This window comes from Bos javanicus, chromosome 12, assembly GCF_032452875.1.
Source record: "Bos javanicus breed banteng chromosome 12, ARS-OSU_banteng_1.0, whole genome shotgun sequence".
NCBI classification, from domain to species: Eukaryota; Metazoa; Chordata; class Mammalia; order Artiodactyla; family Bovidae; genus Bos; species Bos javanicus.
The window spans coordinates 75,450,340-75,470,549 of record NC_083879.1 but is presented as its reverse complement, the minus strand read 5'-3'; the positions used below and the strand labels follow the sequence as shown (position 1 = coordinate 75,470,549).

General features: G+C 40.2%; 1 protein-coding gene across 2 annotated transcripts in view; it reads right to left on the bottom strand.

The window, feature by feature from the left end:
- Positions 1–332: 332 nt before the first annotated feature.
- Positions 333–20,210, bottom strand: part of IPO5 (importin 5) — a 58,741-nt gene continuing 38,863 nt past the window's right edge. For both annotated transcript variants that reach the window (XM_061435248.1, XM_061435249.1), the window contains 16 exons: positions 15,753–15,877; positions 15,570–15,659; positions 15,315–15,488; positions 13,360–13,578; positions 11,861–11,944; positions 10,330–10,462; positions 10,111–10,232; positions 8,012–8,108; positions 6,668–6,840; positions 5,635–5,746; positions 5,491–5,546; positions 4,320–4,442; positions 3,247–3,466; positions 2,436–2,664; positions 1,078–1,219; positions 333–478 (listed from right to left, as the gene is read on the bottom strand). In XM_061435248.1, coding sequence (XP_061291232.1) covers positions 392–478; positions 1,078–1,219; positions 2,436–2,664; positions 3,247–3,466; positions 4,320–4,442; positions 5,491–5,546; positions 5,635–5,746; positions 6,668–6,840; positions 8,012–8,108; positions 10,111–10,232; positions 10,330–10,462; positions 11,861–11,944; positions 13,360–13,578; positions 15,315–15,488; positions 15,570–15,659; positions 15,753–15,877 — 2,186 coding nt within the window. In that variant the 3' untranslated portion in view covers positions 333–391. The remainder of the gene's footprint in view (positions 479–1,077; positions 1,220–2,435; positions 2,665–3,246; positions 3,467–4,319; positions 4,443–5,490; positions 5,547–5,634; positions 5,747–6,667; positions 6,841–8,011; positions 8,109–10,110; positions 10,233–10,329; positions 10,463–11,860; positions 11,945–13,359; positions 13,579–15,314; positions 15,489–15,569; positions 15,660–15,752; positions 15,878–20,210) is intronic.

Below are 20,210 nucleotides of genomic sequence, written 5' to 3'. Positions count from 1 at the left end.
ACTAGGTGTACAGCAACTTGTTTTAACACACATCTATGCTGAGGAACGGATCTTAATTAAAGCTGTTTTGTCTTAAGTTTCCTTGTATCTAGTGAGGAAAATTAATTTTATTTCCCTTTCGCCTTCACATGGGTGGGTCACACCAATAGAAAAATACTCTTCAGTGTTACTGCAGGGCTCACGGGACTTCCTCAGTAGTCGGGTGGGGGGAAATCCACTTACACACCATCCTGAAGCCCAGGGCTTCTCGTTCTGCTGTTGTGGCTTTGCAGAAGAATGGCCTACACACAACTCTACCGTTCTCTTTTGCTCAAAAACAAAACAAAGAAACCTAAACAAAAGGGTAAACGTTTATTTGGAGTTAGTTATCTGGTGGTGGTAGTAAGGCCCTTCAGGCAGAGTTCAGGAGCTCCTGTATGGCTGCCTGCTGCTCGGGACTGAGCTGCGCTATGCATTCAGTCCACAGTCCTCCAGAAGTCTAGGAAAGAACAACGTCACATGTTTAGATTTGGCAAACGGTTACTGGGCAGTACCCTCATAACCATCATTAGGCAGACGGTAACGGCAAAGTACTCTTTCCAGTAGATTAGCCTGATGAACACCATTGTACAAGCAAGACATCTTTTCATTTCTATGAAGTATGTTTCACTCACAGTAAGCTTTCTCATTTGTACGTTGATAAAGCTACACTTTTGATGACCTGTTCAAGTTATCTACACACATCCACTTAGGGAGGAAAACTTGATTATAAAACATTGGTAGCTGACAGTTACTACGATTAACGTCTCGCCTTTCTGTTTTCACATATATACAGAAAAATAACATAATGAGTATGTGCTAATCTCAGATTTAAGACAAAGGTTTCAGTTTTAATAGATAATGAGAATATACAGATAGATTATATTAAGTATAATCTATTTGAGGCTTGATGACAAGATAATATAAAAGTGAAATTTCCTTAGCTTGTTGAATTTCTACTCTCTTCCTCTAATAGAAAAAATACAGAAAAACAAAACTAAACAAAAAATCCCAAAACCATTTTAGTTCTTCTTTCCCAATTTAACTAAATCAGCTTACCTGTACTTGGCGAACTACATTGGCCAGACGTTTGGCACAAGGATCATCATGTTTAATTGCCTCATGCATTTCTCCTTCTGCGATTATACTGAATATTTTGGGCAGATTGGTATTGTTTGGGCCAAGGACAATTGGGTGATTACTGAAATAAGAGAAGAAAACCATTATAAATGAAAATTGTAATAGAAATCACTCAAGCACTCATATATTTTCCCATACCCTTCCCCCAATACCAAATTCTGTTATTAGATCCTTCCTTATACAATGATCATGCGCTAAAATCAACTGCCTTTTAAATCCAGTAGGAGGAAACCTGATTAGCTTTGCAGTTTCTTCCCATGTAAACCATACATATAAGAACAGTTCCTTAACATAAATTTTATTTAGATACTACAGAATGGTTTCTAAAATAAATTTGAAGTTCAAAAAGACTTACAGGCATTTCAAAAGTAAACTGGGAAATGAGTTCCAGTCAAGTTTAATGGAAAGAACCCTAACAGTGAATCTGACTAGTTTCATCTTTTTCATCAGGAAAATTTCAGAGCAGTCATTTCCAAGGGAGAAGATTAAATAGCATGATGGAGAACAGGTCACTTCAGAGGCAAGAACAGGTTAACGCATCTCCACGATGGCTCTGAAGTATTCCTTAATGATGTCCTCAGTGAAAAGACTTCTAGTATTTTTATGACCAGTGAGAACTTAGGCGTGAAGGAATACACACATTGGCCCATTTCTACAAACTCCATGAGACGAGTGGTTGTAGCCCCTGATTTATTTATGAACTAAAAGCAGTAGTTAATAGTGACAGAGCCCAGACCACCAATGGACACAACTTTGATGTGATAGCTTTTGTAACCTCCTGGTTGTTCTAATTCTTAGCAATACTCACAGACACAAAATAACACTAATAACGCCAAAGGTCAAGGGCCAGACCATGAGTGCCCATCTGGTATATTTCCCTTAGACCACTGATTTTTTAATTCAAAGAAAAACACTAGTATTTCAGAGGGTCAAATAACAGTACGAACCCATGTTCTTTCGTCTCATTCTATTAATAAATGATATGCCAATGATGCCTCAGTAAAGCTAATGACTGAATGGATAAAAGAATGAATGAATGGGGTGGAAGACAGAACAGAATCTTCTTTGAACATCTTATTCTATAATGACTCATCTGTTGAACTGAATCGCACATAACTCAAAATTAGATGTGATTATAAGGCACTCCTGTGATAAGGCTTCTTAACCTGATTTATAAACATAGCATTATTAGGACCTGAACGCCTGAGAGGCACGCACAGGAAGCACCAAGCTGCGTGAAGGGAAAGGAAGTAAGGCTGCCCTGTCCCGCTGCCCACCTCTCAATGAGGTCGCAAAGATAATTGAAAGTCTGAACAGCTTCTTCTTTATCCTCATGCAGTGGAAGCCAAGAGAGCCAGTGTGGGAGGACTTCTTCAACGTTCACACAGTCAGGCTTGAACTTCATCATTTTCCCCACCGCTGAGATGCAGTTCTCAGTAGCATTGATGTTTTCTTTGGTCTTAGCATCAGCAGACTGAATAACTCTTACCAGCAGTGGAAGTGCTTCTAAAATAAGCATTTGGAAAGAAGTCAGTCCAAGGCTCATTTACATGCAAATGATCAAAAATATGTCTTATTTTTTGGTCCAGCTACAAATCACAGTGAGAAAATGTTCAAGTGTAAGGAGCACTTTGTTTTCATGACTTCAGAACCATGACAGGGGAGAGGGAGGTTGCCTGGTGTGCTCAGGACCAGCCTCACTACATTAATTTATAGGCCCCCCAAGAGGTCAGCAGTCTCCAGACTTGCACTCCTGATCACCTCAGTGTACTACAGCTTTTAAAAGCCTCCAAGCTCTAGTCCTATGCCGAACTCACAGGGACCCAGACGTGCCTTAAAAGCACGTCCTCCAAGCCCCAGATGAACTGCACCCTGGGACCGGGGCGAGGAGGCGCTGGTCCCACTCAGACTTCATTCCCATCTCTATGCAAATGAGGATGGTAAATGTCTAAGTGCTGTAATAAGGTGTGTGCAAAAGGAAAAGAGAAGGAAGCAGTGTATACTGTTTTCAGGGTCAGGGCAGAAAGCAAGGTAGGGCTAACAGGGATGTCTGGGGCGAAATGTGCATAACCAGACAAACAGAAGTACCTGTGCAGAAAGGACGGTAGTTATCGCCACCATACTGTGCCATGACTCCCAGGCCATATGCAGCTGCTTGCCTGACTTCCGGGCTGCTGTCACATACGTATTGGAGCATTGGCCTTAAGAAATATTCTGCATATTTAAATGAGGCTGGACTACAGTGTTCTATGACATCATCAAAGATGCACAGTCCCCACTGTCTGTCTGGCCACGGTCTATGTGGACACTACAAAAGAGACATTCTTTTAAGCTTTGGATACTGGAGTGAAGACTATAAAAGAAACAAACATTCACTATTGGCTGTCATCTCACAGGGATATTCCTGATACAGGTAATGAAAAATAAACATTGCAACAATCAGTTCTTATGAATAACAACCCTCAAACTACAGATTTTCCACCATCTGAAATTACCAAGTATGAGGAAGAATGACAGCAGCATCTACGTACATACATTTACTTTACAAAAAAGACAACGGCAATGCTATATTTAAAAAAAACACAGCAACAGCAAAAGCTGCAAAACTTTATAGTACTGATTCAACAGGATGTCACATGCCTACATCACTTTTAGAAACATACTGTGCTACAAAGTATCACAAAACACATAATTAAAAGCCAAAAAGGGGTAAATATCCAATGACTGCTTTTAATTTATAATACATGTAAAAAAACTGAATATGTAATGCTATCATCCAGAACCTATGATTGTTGGTGGTACATAATAAAGATCAAAACTGAATTTTCTAGGGTCTACTTTAAAACAAAAACCTGTAACCATTTTGTTTCCACTTGTTAATTTAGCAGGGTATAGATAATCTGAAATAATAAAATGTCAGTTGTATATTTTTAGACTGCATTATAAATTAATTGGACTACAGAAAACCTAATTAGTAAACTTCCAAACATACACTGAGAAAGTATCCAAGGCAATGCAATAAACTCAGTAAATTAAAGAGGTACGGTGAAAACTATGATTTCTAGGATCCATTTTAACCTGAAAGTGTTAAATTTTAAAATGCTGTAATAGATTTTCAGGTCAACTATCTAAAATAATTGTCAAAAAGAGGTAATACTCACAATTAGGTTGACAATTAACGGAAGCAGCTGTTCAAACCATGGTAACACTTTTTCCTTGTAGCTACTGAATATTGAATGTAAAATGTCTGACACTTTGGTCAGAATATAAACATCATTATCATCCTAAAAAAAACCAAGTGGGCATACTATGTGTTAAAAAAAGTATGTATGTATTTAAAAAGTGTCCTCACTATTCTTAACATTTATTATAAAAAAATCTAAGAAACATAGAAAATTAAGTTTCTTGTCACTTTCCTAAGAGCACAACAAGAGTCCAGAGACTGAGGTTACTCCAGTGATATCTTGTCTGGCAATAAAAAGGCAGAAGGAGTATTCAAGTACTGCACTTACTGCAAATACTTTCCTTGGAATGTATTTAAAATAGATGGTTGAAAGACTATCCCAAATTTCAAAGTTTTGAAATGAGTGATTTTACTTTACTATCTTTTGTTTGTTTTCTAGGATTTCTCTAGTTTTGGAGTGGGATGGTGGGGAGATGTGGGGTCAGTTATTTACAACAACCTCATCCCCGGGAACCATATGCGTGTCAGGGTGAGCACCTGCCAAGGACAGGGATGAGTCCCACGAGCCAGCACGGGTCCATCAGATGGCCACATGCCACGCACGGCAGACCCTACATACAGAGCTGACCTGTGTTGATGGCATCAAGTGGTCTGATGGTAGGAGTTCTGAGTAACAAGGTAAAGAATTATGTCAACCACATGCCTATTGTTTATAGGGATAGGGAAATTTGCACAATTCTGTGGTCCAGGGGAAAGAGAGCTGGTATTACAGAAAGACCTGGCCTTAAGCACGAGAGTGTCAACAGTGTGGCTCTAGGCAATCACTTAACATCTGAGTTTGAGTTCACTCATCTTCAAAATGGGGAAAGCACCAGCAGGCACAGATGAGCATTGTGAGAGTGTAGAAGATACGAGGGAACTCCAAAGGTTTGTATGTAAGGTCACTGCGACAAAGCGCACACACAGCACCAGAACACAAACCAGCTAGCCTCAAACCTCTTACTCTCTAAATGAATAAATGAAACACACATCAGATTCTTCTGCTGAAAATTACTAAGAAGTACCTTTTAGGAGAAGTCAGATGAATCAGAAGCTTAAGCATTAATGCAAATGGTCACGTAAGTTAAGTTCTAAATGGGGTAACTTACCTCATCTTGTAGTGATTCTTCCACCTGCTCATCATAGTCTTCATCTTGTCTTTTAACTAAAACACACCCAAATAAATGTCTTCTTAAATGGTCACCAAAAATGGTCAAGAATTACATCCAGAAATGAAAGTGTGGAAAACTTACCTTGCCGCAATTCTTGGTTTTTAAAATGTTCTTCAAGTTTAGCTTTCAGTATACCACCCAATTCTTCAAAGTGTTCATTATTAAGGCATCCATCTCCCATGACTTCAATGCACTAAACATGAGTTTGAGGAAAGAAAGCAACTCTTAAGATTTAAGTGTTTTGGAGTCAAAAGTTAAACTCCATTAAGAATCAGATGGAGGCATTGAGAAAAATGAACATAACTCCTACCCTGAGATTAAACAGTAGATACACTTGGATTATATTTGCTACCACACCAGTACTTAAAAAAAAAATAATTTAAAAAATATTTTCCCTTTAAACATGTCCTGAGTACGTCTTAAGTGCCAGGAATTATGCTGGGTGTTGCAAATTCAAAGATGGAAAAGACCAACCAGTTTTTAAGAAGCTGTTATCACATGCATACTCTGTACAGAGATGGTGCTGGAGAAAGGCTAAGCTTGTGCCACAAATGGAGGGAATGAGATGAGCAAAGGCATGGAAGCAGGCATTCTTTGAAAAGTAACAGAAAATCTGAACTTGAGGAGTGCAAATGGGAACAAAGAATTTTTAAACCCAGTTGTGGAGCAAGCTATGGAGTTGTGAGCCTTGGAAAATGGGGGGAGTGACTCAAAAGCAAATTAATGCTTGAGGAAAGGTGACTGAACTGTGAGGGAAAGAAGGAATGGCTTCTGGAGCAGATTAAGTGAGGCACAAGCAAAAAGAAAAAATACAGCAAAAAACAGAGAAATTTAGGAGAGAGAGAAGAGGACAGAGACCAGACTTGACTTGGATGACACCGAAGTGTCATCTGGTGGTTGGATTACTGGGTAAATGACGATGGAAACTAATCAAGAACAGAATACAAGAGCAGCTACTCTTAAAAAGTAAGGAAAAGAGTGATAACACCAAATTAAATATTTTTGGTTGCAAATTATGTTACAGCATAAAAAAAAAATCCCCCCATTTATTTAGTAAGACAAATATATGAACACACAAACTGTTTACACTAATTGTGAAGAGAAAAATATTTACCTTTGCAAAAGAATGCATTATTTCTGAGAGGACATCTGAATCTGGTTCTGTGCCAATGGCCTTGATTAGCGCATCACACATAAAATGCCACATCTGTGTGAGGTACTCAGGACCACGAACCCTCGCACACTCCAGGAGAAGAGGCATGGATTCTGCTGCTGCCACTCGAACGCGTTTTATTGTTAAGGAAAACGTACTCACTCAAACGAACCTTAGACAACATTTAGCGTGATTCCTATCTTCAAGATTGTTCTATTGTTTTGCTCAGTTACATACTGAAGTGCTCAGTCAGTTATTAACAGGAGTGCTAGGCAACTTCTGTTTATCTAAGAGTGCTCTCCAAGAGCTTGCGTTCAATATAACCTGTGTATAAAAACTCAAGTCTCCCCGCCCCAAGACATACTTCCTGTCTTTCCAATCACCTACAATATAACAGGAATAAAGGTTCAAATATAACCCCTCAACACAAAAATAACGGAGGAAAGAGCCAGGACTCTCACAGTGTCTCAGGATATACCTATCCCCAAACTTCAGGTAGTACATTTCTTACAAAGGCACCTGAAGTAACGACTTTACTAAGAAAACTACCAATGATCTCTTCCTGAATCAGTCTCTGCAGAGTTGCCTCCCCCATCTAATATCATGTCTAAAATAAATGTCTTGAGAATTCCTCTTAGAAATGATTCTGCCCTGTCCTCAGGCATTACGGGACATCTGCTGGGGAAAAGCCCCCTTCTGTGAAGGACACCACCGTCGGGTACTGCGCAAGGAACCGCAACCAAGGGGCTCTGGGGCCGCAGATCTGCGTGTGTGGCTCTCAATCCACTGTGCTGTCATTTTTTAACCCATCTTAAAGTGTGTGTGTGTGCAAAAAAGTGTAAAAATATACCTATACTTACCACAACTACCATTATACTGAAGAGGACAATTGTTACATGAAGATTTATTAAGAGACATTTCTCCCCAGAGGTATTATCCACATTTGAAATGAGCTAGAAAGTTAAGCTGGTCTCTAACCAATTAAAAAGAATCTTACTTTCTTAACATCACCAGAAGACATTTGGGGAAAGTGGCAATACACAATTATAGATATTTGCTAATAAAATCCCAGTCCTTAAAACTCCTCAGTGCTTCACAGAGAACTGTCAAACTAGTGGATAGCGGACATTCTCCTTTTCAGGTTTTTGGCACAAGTGAAACAAAGGCACAAGCAAAGAACCTGAAACCACCATCAGTGCAAACAGAGCACTGGTGACGCCCGCTCACCTCAGCTGGCACAGAGCCTCGTACTTCTACAACTGACGTCTATCTAGAAATCTTTTCTGTTCAAAAATTACAGGATATCATCGTGGAAATAAAATTTCAGTAGAGGTACCATGAGTTTGACAACCTGTTCAGTATACTCCACAAAGCCTTCTTTTAACTCCTTAGCATAACAAACCTGAAATGAAAGTATTGGAAGAGAAATCAAGATCCATGTCATGCATTTGTTTTTTATTACAAACTGCAAAACTTAAGGACCACAGAATGCTCTACCCTAACTAGAGTAAACTACTTTTAAAGCTGTATGCAGGACAAGGAACGTAGTCAAACTCATGGGAACTGTAAAATGGGAAAGGGCCATGAAACAACTGTAAAATATATTGTCATTTAAAAGGTGGAATGCTTCATATTCTTATTTAGTGTGGGGAAGAATTTAGCAAAAGCTTTCGTACTCTGAAAATACTTCAAACGAAAGATACCACTTAATTAAGGCAATATAAAAAGTTATTTTAAAAACCATGAAAATGTAATCATGGCACATCTCTTCTGTAAATCTGCAGCTATGAGTTTCTGTTTTGAATTAAAAAAAAAAAATCATTACAACAATCAAACGAAAAAAAAAAACATCGTAATTCTTTTCTCTTTTACCACATTAAAAGATTTGATAATTGTGTTTATGTAACTGTAAAAGATGTTACATTTATATTTTTTCTCAAGTTGATACTATAAAGATTCCAAAATATTTATAAATTATAGGCAAATATGATGGCTCAGTGGTAAACAATACGCCTGCATACAGGAGATGCACAAGATGCAGTTCAGTCTCCGGGTCAGGAAGATCCCCTGGAGGAGCTAATGGCTATCCACTCCAGTATTCTTGCCTGGAGAATTCCACAGACAGAGGAGCCTGGTGAGCTACAGTCCATGTGGCCACAGAGTCTAACACAATAGAGTAAATAAGCACACAGGCGCTGATAAGAGTAAGTTCAAGAGATATGCTTAAATGAATTAGAAAACAATGCCTTGTTAATAGAAAAATAAAATTGAAGTCATTAGTTTTTATTTAGGCTTACTTAACTGCTAGATTTATAATATATCATAAAATGGTTTTTCCAGTGGTCATGTATGGATGTGAGAGTTGGACTGTGAAGAAAGCTGAGCGCCGAAGAATTGATGCTTTTGAACTGTGGTGTTGGAGAAGACTCTTGAGAGTCCCTTGGACTGCAAGGAGGTCCAACCAGTCCATTCTGAAGGAGATCAGCCCTGGGATTTCTTTGGACAGAATGATGCTAAAGCTGAAACTCCAGTACTTTGGCCACCTTATGTGAAAAGTTGACTCATTGGAAAAGACTCTGATGCTGGGAGGGATTGGGGGAAGGAGGAAAATGGGACAACAGAGGATGAGATGCCTGCATGTCATCACTGACTCGATGGACGTGAGTCTGAGTGAACTCCGGGAGTTGGTGATGGACAGGGAGGCCTGGCGTGCTGCGATTCATGGGGTCGCAAAGAGTCGGACACGACTGAGCAACTGAACTGAACTAAACTGAATCTCTTAAAAATTTTTTTACTCAAGTTTAGTTGACTCACAAAGTTGTGTTCCCATAGTCTCTTAACCAGTTAATAACAAAACAAAACTTACCCCTCCCTGTCTACAACACATACTCATACAGGTTAAGATAATCACTGTAAATATCCTGGTTCTCCTACCATGTCTTTTTTCATACAATGAAATCATACCAATTTTAATACTATGAGCACATTTTTTGTTCATTCAAAAACATTCCTTAGCCCCTGTCATACACTAAGCACAAAATGGGCAAAAACCCTTCCCTCAGTTAGCTCTGTAACAGTTTTGTAATACTCCAAGGCACAGTGCTTCCTGATCATCATCTAACAACAGGTATTTGGGCTATTCACTGTATTGGGGCTATTCACTTTGTTCTTGTTATTAAAAATAGCACTGGTAAAGAAAGGTTTCATCCACATGATTTCTTTAGGATTGAAATCTGTAAGTAGAAATGTTGAGTCTAAAGGTTTCTATATTTCTTAAAGAATACATTCCTGGCTCTTCAAACTAACTTCTTCAATATCTATAAGAAGCACTCCTATGAAATATATTTACACACACACATGTATTCATGAGAAGTTGTAAAATAAAGTTTAGTAAACATAATTACCAGCATCTGACAAGCAGTTGACTTTTCTTCCAGTCCTGCAGTTTTAATACCAAAACTTTGCTGATCTCCAAGGTTCACAAATTCCCAACCATCATCATCACTCATGTTCTCCATGTCTTGAGCTATTAACAAAGAATCAAAGCAAATTCATTTTAACTTTGTTAAAAATGATAACAAGGAGAACTCCTACAAGTGCCACTTCCTCATGAAGACACCTACTATCTAGAAGGGCTACTTCAGGCTTAATTGAAGCTGTCTTCATTAAAGGCCCCATCACCACCGGTAGGTACTGCTGAAATTCTTTCCCAAGGATTTTGCACATCCTGGCCCATGCGGAGATCATGTAAGAGATCTGGGGGGGAGAAACAATTAAAAATTAAATTTAAATTGATGTTTCAAAAATGTGTAAAGCCCCTTTCCCCTTCTCATAGAAATGATGTTTTATTTTGGCCCTTCAAGCAACAAGTGCGCTAAAGACCACATACTTAAAATGTTCGTAAACAATAAAGTCACTGAGAACTTACTTCTACATGAGAATACAGACAACAGGTGAGGCAAGAGACAGACCAGTGCTATGTCTTATGTTTTCCTGTTTTCAAGAAGCAGTACATAACAGCACATGAATCATGTAACAAAAATCCACTTAGACTTATCAGCCCCTGGCCGCTAATTTTCCCCAAGGCAGGACTTTACCTGACTTTGCCTACAGCCTAACACTCCACTCAGTCAATATTAATCACCCCTTTCTCCTCCTTGTTTAAGTTTTCTGTGTAGGGGGTTGTCCACATTTAAGATACCTCTTCTACTACTCAATTTAGGAAGACTTTAATTACTACAAAGTACCCTAGAGAATCTGGTTCTATTTCATCTCTATTGCCCACAAAGGGATTTTTACCCTCTGGTATCTATTTATATACTTGTTTACCTCATGTGGCTGCATGTGCAAACACACTCCCCTACTCCTAATTTCAAAAACAAAACCAAAAAAAGTTTGAAAAACAAAACAAAACATTTTAAGTATGGAAAACAATTACAGCATGGCTGTGCAAAGTTAAAATTTAATCCAACAATTATTTATTGAATGCTCATTGTGCAGCAGGCACTGGGAGTATCACCAAGAATAGGATAGACATTTGCGACATTATTACAACCGGGTCCTAAGCACCCACCACTGAGACTTGTACTGGCCAGGAAATCTGGGCAGGAGTTAGAAAGGCTGAGTGGGAACGGCTCTTTCTAAGCTACAGGATGTTTGTTCCTGGGCAGAGAAAAGAGCACAACACATTCTAAAATTGTTGGTTGCGACATTTCTTTTGCTTTAGAAAGGGGAAGGAAGTCACGTGGCACTGAACGGGCCAGGAGAGATCCAAACGGACATGTCTTGGAAGTGGCTGGATAAATAAACCCTGCGTTCAGTGACTGAAGTCACAACCCTATGGAGGAAAACCAAAGCCACGACTGTGGATGACACTGCTCAAGGGAAGTGAGGAGATCCGAGCACCTAGGATAATGGAGATCAGCAGCACCAAAAACCTTCAGTCATAAGAGCAGCAGCCTGAAAATCGACTGAGGAAAAACACGGTGTGCAAAAGTAAACACGTGTAAGCACACATGGTGTGGAAAGCCAGTGAAGAATGCCCCTGAAACCAGGGGTTGTATTACCTCAAGAAACCTATTGCTCAATTTTTCTTCTCAGTATTTAGCCCTGCACTATCAACCAGGATGGAGGGGACCATGCGCGCTGCTTTACCTGAGGGTCGTCATCTTCCATGTCACTGAAGTCTGTTTGCGTCTTCAGCAACAGCTGCATCACATCAGAGGCATCCTGCATGAACTGGAGGAAAGTTTGGGGAAGACACATGTTACTCACGTATGTCTCATCACAGAGATACCACTGCCACCTAATTTTGTTTCTCACATAATAAATCTCTCTCCCCAAATCTATTAACATTTCCCGCGTGAGTTTTAACCCCTCAGATAAAAGTACTATATAGAGAAGTTGTCACATATACTTCAACAGATTTAGTGCTCTAGAATTTCTAGAAAAATGTTTTTCAGTTAAAGTCAAAATGAATTACAGTATAAAGATAGTTCTCGTGTCATCCAGTTTTGGTCCATGGCTTATGCATTTCCAGCAGTAAAAAGATAACTCAAATTCAGAAAAGCAATTCTGGATTGCTCTCTAGCTTCCCTGGTGGCTCAGTGGTAAAGAATCCACCTGCAATGCAGGAGACCCTGGTTCAATCCCTGAGTCGGGAAGATCCCCTGGAAGAGGAAATGGCAACCCACTCCAGTATCCTTTCTGTGAAAATCCTACTAGGGACAGAGGAGCCTGGTGGGCTATGGTCCGTGGGACTGCAAACTTGGACACGACTGAGTGACTGAGCTGCAAAAGCTGTATGATTTTCACTTCTCTGTTTAGTTTTGGCTATCTCCACTGTATAAACAGGCAGTGCTGCACAAAGATAGTTTGAAAGCCAAAATACAGAGTATGGAACATAAAAATGTTTTACTGACTAGGTTCTCAGTGTCTCCCAGAAAACTATTTGTAAGATAAAAGTGCTAGTTGTGGAGGAGACCAGAGAGAAAGGTTTTATGTTGAAAGCTCTGAGAATCAGAATGGGAGGGGCTGATAACAGAAACTTTTTTGGGGTTAGCTTTGACAGCTGAGATGCTGGCTAGGATGAAAAACACATGGGCCAATGGTCCTTTTTAATTCTTTTCTGAAGATCTAAATGCATATTTCTCTTGGGACACTCAAAGCTTTGGGGATTAACAGGATTGCAACTGGAATGTTCCCAAGCACTTTTTTAGTTTTAAAAAAAAAATTTTTCAGTCACACCCTGAGGCATGTGGGTCTTAGTTTCCTGACCAGGGATGGAACCTGTGCCCCCTGCACTGGAAGACAGAGTCTCAATCACTGGACTTGGGTCCCCCGAGCATATGTTTAAATATGGGTAAAACTGAACATATGGGTCTGGAATTCCACAAGCCTCCAGAGATAAGACTGCACATGTAAGGAAAGGTTTCAAAAGCATGACTGAGTTAAGAAGAAACCTTATTAGCAATGAAAAAATGAAGCTGATAATTTATATATAAAATTAAAGTAATACAAGAATAAGATGATGGAAAACAACTAAATCTTTAGAAAACCTCTTATCAGAAAGAAAAAAATCCTCTGGTACCCTTGATGCCCCCAAAGCCAGATGACACACAACAAACCCAACACATTGTTGACAAGTCGCTTACCTTTTCCTTCCCAACAGCCAGACCAATGAGGCTGATGCACTCAATAGTTTTTCCTCTGAGAAGTCTGAGTTCCTTTTGAACTGCATTCTCGACAATGTGCTTCAGTGACGGCATGAATAAGTCATAGTAGGGGACAAATTTTTCTTCTGCAGTATCTGCAACTGATGCAATAGACGTCACAACTTGTTCCAAAACTAACTTGGTGCCTTTCTGGATCAACTGGAAGGAAGACAACAGAACATCAGCCCCACAGAGGAGAAGATGGGGCAAGCACTCCCAGCCAGTTCCCGAGGGCTGCACTGAGACTGCACGCTGAGCCCACCCTACAGCAGCCAGAGTGGAGACTAGGTCTCAGCGCAAACTGAAGAGCCCCCGCTGAACTATCTGTGAGGTGTTCTCTCCTGTCAGCACAGCGCTCCTCACTTGTGTCCACTTTATCTCAAAGCACGGCTAATTCTCGAGCATAAATGTGAACTCCCTTAAATTTTTGTATCCAGCAAGCTTAATTTTACTCATTGTTCTTCATTTATTTCCACTACTTAATTTTATATCTTGTGCTGTCCGATTAGGTCGTGGAGAAAGTTCCCTTTTATGGCCCATTCCTTTATTTTCTATTTCTCTTCAGAAAAATACCACTGAGGACACCCCTGAGAGGTGCCCTCTTTCTCCACCCTGGTGCAACAGGTGAGATCAGCCTTCCCCCTGCACCAACAATCCAGTGTTCTCTGACCTGCCGAGGAAAATTCTTCCTGGGTACTTGTGGTCAGGCCATGTCAGCACCTGGCAATGTTATTCTGTAATTCCTTGTGGGTTCATAGAAATAATTGAGCCAGCAACTGCTTCGGACCCTCCACCCCCTCATCAACCACAGCCACTCTCGGCAGAGCTCTTTCTACTTGTACCTCGAGTCCCCACACTGCTCTGCAAGGTGAGCTCACTCCTTCCTTTGGCATCTCGCATCTGCTCTGTGGTTAACGTCATGACCAGCCTGTGATCCCACAGGAACGTCTTTCTTCCTTGGCTACCCTGCCTCCGCGCAGCTCTTCTCACACACACACACGACCCTCTTCCCCTATCCCATCTCAGCAGCCCCTTCCTTCAGTCTGCACCTCACACACGGGTCCCCAGCGGGGAGCTGGGTTATATACAGCCATCCTTCAGCCAAATCTACTCGAATGTCCTATCTGACCCATCTGATTTAACTAACTAACCTAACTGACCTGCCCTCAACTCGACTACCTCCCTGTCTTCACGTACTACACTCACCTTCCTGTATCATGCTCTTAGCTTGCTATCGTAGTTCACTGAGTGCCCATCCTCTGCTTCAGACCCCTTCTCTGCCTTCTGGGACCTTGTAATTTCCCGTCTTCCTCTCTGCTCTCCTTTAGACCAGGGCTAGGTGAAGTGCGGTTTACCAACTGTTACCAGTTCATCATGAGCCAAAGTACAGACGCTGAGTATTTAGAAAAATTTTTATAGCAATCTGACAGTAACTTTATGTTTGCTGAATATTCGAATTAAAAGGCTTTTATTTTGTGCGTCCTTTTTATTTTATAGCAGAAATTTCATTTCATTCTACTTGATAACAAACCAGGTTTCTGTTTTTGCCTGTCTTACCTGCATCCTGTCTTTTTCTGCTGCTGCACTGATTATTATTCACTTGTTTTTAGGTTGCCTCTTACTTAAGCTGTAAACTATAAACCATCTTCTATTTGGATGGCCAGGCCTTATTTTAAGAATTCAACATGTTTAATAATACAAAAAGGATATTCTTTTTTCACGTCTTCTCTATGTCTGTCATTCTGGTTAAGAGAGTGGGCAGTCTCTTTCACCTTTTTAAAATCAAAGTGGCAGAAACTGCTAACGTTTCCTGAGAAGTCTCTTTCAGAATCACCATTCCCTCCGATTTCCACTATACCAGCCAAACAGACAGCTTAAAAGACAGTGAAACTTACCTCTTGAAGTTTAAGGACCATGATGGAATGCAGATGCTTCACCAAGCTGTCTAAGTATGGAATAAGCAGTGACTTGGGACAGTCCTCTGTGAAGTTGATGAGAGCGGCGGCAGCGTGGGCCTGGACACGCTGATTGCCCTGGTCTTCCATGGTCTGCAGCAGTGCTGCAATCACCTGTGAGACGAAATCACACAGGCTTTTCAATCACCACCCCTCTTCCTGGAGTTTTTCAGTGTCTGCAGACTCAGTACTTACCTTCTCATGGAACTTCTTCTGGAAACCAGGTGCAAAGTCAGTAGCCATCTGTCCCACAGCATTACAGGCCGCATACCTCACCCTGGGATGCTGGAAGAGGAGCTCGTGTGTTAGTAAAGGGAACAGGGTCCCCTGCGAAACCCTGGCAATATATTAAGGAATCAAATGTTTACTGGTACTTACAGGATCCTGAAGAAAAAGCAGAACAAAATTTACTATCTCGTTGAGAATCCCCTCCATCTGCTGGTGGCATCCTTCCCCAATGGCGGACAAGGCCATGAGCCCCGCGTGCCGGTACTTCCAGTCAGCTGTGGAACAGTTACATGGCGGGGAAGAGCAATTAGACACCACTGATGGGGCCTTCCAGTCGTCAGGAGTATGAGAGTAACAAAGTATGGTCATACATGGCTATTAGGTAGGCAAATAGAAAAACTCTGTTTCTGGATTACTTTACTGTCACAGTGGTTACGTCACACAAGCATTTCACTCCCAAAGTTGAAAAGACAGCGTGGCAGCAAAGGGCTTGTCAGTATTTATACCAACCGCCTAAAATAGGACACGTCCCCACAGACTGACTATGGGCAGTGAAGATACGGATCTTCTGTCACATACTGCTGTTCACTGAACAGAGACTTAATGATCTCCACAGTCATATTTCTCTAAAAAGAAAAAACGCCAAGGAGAAAAGATGCTGTTTTCGAAAAATTTTTATTTAATAATATGGTAAATGAGCATGGAACCTTATCTGTATTCTAACATTAACAATGGCTATCTGCTTTTTCGTTAAGGGAATATTAACTAAACCAATGTTTATTTTACTGGACTTCATATACTATTCTATATAATTTCCCTGACTCTCATTTCTAAATATTTGTTTTTACTATATTATCATTCACTTTAAGGTTGCTTTAAATTCCTTGTGGAACAAAAGAAGATACACCTAAATATAAAAACCTGAACAATGGTTCTCAAAGTGGGGTTCAAGAACCCTGTGATTTCCTAAGACTCATTCATGGGGTTCACAAGGTCAAAATCATTCTCCTAATAACATTATTCTTTCACTTTCATTTTGAGAGTACAGAGTATTCTCAGGATTACAGCATATGTGGAATATCAAGAAAATCAACCCACATTATAAAAAAAAAAAAAAAAAAAGAAAATCAACCCAGAAGCACACATAAGAATTCAGTTTTACCTAAGATATTTACAAAAATGCCCAAAATAAAAAAAAGACATCCTCACTATTTTCCTGTGTGTCTTGGAAAAGAGAGTCGTTTTTCATGAAATATGTCATTTCTGTTAACATGTAACAGGTTTAACAAACACACTCTGGGTCATGGTTGTAGAAAACAAACCAATGGTTACCAGGGGGAGGGGGAAGGATAAACTGGGAGATGGGGGATATACACACTACTATACATAAAATAGTTGTAAGGATCTACTCTATAGCACAGGGAACTTACTCTACTCTACTCTTCTCTATAATGACCTATATAGGAAAAGAATCTTAAAGTGGAGATACATATATATATATATATATATATATATATATATAGACAAATAGGTATGTATAACTGATTCATTTTGCTGTACACTTGGAACTAACACAACATTGTAAATTAACTATATTCAATGAAAAAAAAAAAAAAAGCTCTCATCATATTATAAAGGGAAGCAAATGTTCATATAAAAAACCCAAAAATCAACAGCACTCTGAGATCCTCACTGTAAAGGGGTCCTGAGATTATAGTTTGAGAACTGCTGGTGTAAGAGCTAACTAAGTTATAAAAGAAAATCCTAAATGAGAGATCAGACTTAATTCTTTCCTTTGGGGAGCCCAAAACTCATGTAAAGATGTATGTTGTAACCAACTTTACTGAAAAAACTGCTAAATTATTTGCTAAACATTAAAACTTTATTATTTATGATAACATTATTATATCAGTTCAGTTTAGTCACTCAGTCGTGCCCAACTCTTTGCGACCTCTTGAACCGCAGCACTCCAGGCCTCCCTGTCCATCAGCAACTCCCGGAGTCCACCCAAACCCATGTCCATGGGTGATGCCATCCAACCAGTTCATCCTCTGTCGTCCCCTTCTCCTGCCCTCAATCTTTCCCAGCATCAGGGTCTTTTCAAATGAGTCAGCCCTTCGCATCAGGTGGCCAAAGTACTGGAGTTTCAGCTTCAACATCAGTCCCTCCAATGAACACCCAGGACTGATCTCTTTTAAGATGGACTGGTTGGATCTCCTTGCTGTCCAAGGGACTCTCAAGAGTCTTCTCCAACACCATAGTTCAAAAGCATCAATTCTTTGGTGCTCAGCCTTCTTTATAGTCCAACTCACACATTCATACACGACCATTGGAAAAGCCATAACCTTGACTAAACGGACCTTTGTTGACAAAGTAATGTCTCTGCTTTTTAATATGCTATCTAGGTTGGTCATAACTTTCCTTCCAAGGAGCAAGTATCTTTTAATTTCATGGCTGCAATCACCATCTGCAGTGATTTTGGAGCCAAAAAAATAAAGTCAGCCACTGTGTCCACTGTTTCCCCATCTGTTTCCCATGAAGTGATGGGACCAGATGCCATGATCTTGGTTTTCTGAATGCTGGGCTTTAAGCCAACTTTTTCACTCTCATCAAGAGGCTCTTTAGTTCTTCGTCACTTTCTGCCATAAGGGTGGTGTCATCTGCATATCTGAGATTATTGATATTTCTCCTGGCAATCTTGATTTCAGTTTGTGCTTCTTCCAGCCCAGCATTTCTCATGATGTACTCTGCATGTAAGTTAAATAAGCAGGGTGACAATATACAGCCTTGACGTACTCCTTTTCCTATTTGGAACCAGTCTGTTGTTCCATGTCCAGTTCTAACTGTTGCTTCCTGACCTGCATACAGGTTTCTCAAGAGGCAAGTTAGGTGGTCTGGTATTCCCAACTCTTTCAGAATTTTCCAGTTTATTGTGATCCACACAGTCAAAGGCTTTGGCATAGTCAATAAAGCAGAAATAGATACACACTTAAAATGTATTTCAGTTATCATTATACTATTAAGCCAGAATTTCTCAACTGAGGAATAAGAATCTTAAGAAACCAATATCGGATACAGATTAATCTAGACTTTTACTGTGGTGGTCATTCTGCAATGTATACAAATACTGAATCATTATGCTATACATCTGAAACCGATATATTGTTATGACAATAACTCAAACAAAAATAAATAGTAAAGAAAAATACTTTAATGCAACAAATATTGAAATAGATAAATGTCTGTATTTGGTTTGGACATTTAAAAGTTATGTCTCATATATTCTCAATGGGCAGAGTTCCTGGAAGTATATTCAGCAAATGTGATGGGATGGTACTGGGATGTGAAAATGGTCTTCCTGCTTTGAATTTTAAGATTAAAAAAAAATTGCTGTTTATCAATGCTAGAAAAAATACAAGGGCTTCCCTGGTGGCTCAGTGGCTCCGTCTGCCAAGGGGGAGACATGGGTTCGATCCCTGATCCGGGAAGATACCACACGTTGCAAAGCAACTAAGCACAACTATTTAGCTTGTGCCCTGGAGCCTGGGAGCCACAACTATTGAGCCCAAGCATCCTAGAGTCCGTGCTCCACAACTAGAGAGCAGACCCACTCTCTGAAAGCAGACAAAGGCCCACACGGCAGTGAAGACCCAGCACAGCCAAAAAGAAAATAAACCAATAAATAAATAAATAAATAAATTACAGTGGGATAGATGTTAAGTTGATGCTTTTGAACTGTGGTGTTGGAGAAGACTCTTGAGAGTCCCTTGGACTGCAAGGAGATCCAACCAGTCCATCCTAAAGGAACTCAGTCCTGGGTGTTCATTGGAAGGACTGATGTTGAAGCTGAAACTTCAATACTTTGGCCACCTGATGCGAAGAGCTGACTCATTGGAGAAGACCCTGATGTTGGGAAAGATTGAGGGCTGGAGGAGAAGGGGACAACAGAGGATGAGATGGTTGGATGGCATTACCAACTCAATGGACATTACTTTGGGTGAATTCCCGGAGTTGGTGATGGACAGGGAGGCCTGGCATGCTGCAGTTCATGGGGTTGCAAAGAGCTGGAAACGACTGAGACACTGAACTGAACTGACTGAGATGTTAAGTTACTAGAGAAAAAGTATTGTTTGTCATTTTTAACACTCTTTTCACGTGCAGTGAAGTGTTAGTTGCTCAGTCATGCCCGACTCTTGGTGACCCCATGGACTGCAGCCCACCAGTCTCCTCTGTCCATGGGATTTTCCAGGCAAGAATACTGGAGTGGGTTGCCATTTCCTTCTCACATGTAGTATTAACACTAAATACACTTTTGGACCCTAATTCCACGGGAAGAGCCTATTTTTTTCCACGAACAAGGAAATCAAAGGTCCAGACTTGCTCCAAGCCACACATTTAACAACAGCAAATCCGTACCCAAAGTTCACTGCCTTACTGTGAACACATGTGAGTTCACTGTAATACATGCAAAGCCTTCTGCAGCCAGCTAATATTGTAGCAGAAACTTACAATCAAATTCTTTAATTGCAAATGAGCAGGTCCACAATATATTTGAAGACTGGCACTAAGCAGTGTGAAACAATGACAACTGGGTGACGTTGTGCAAAC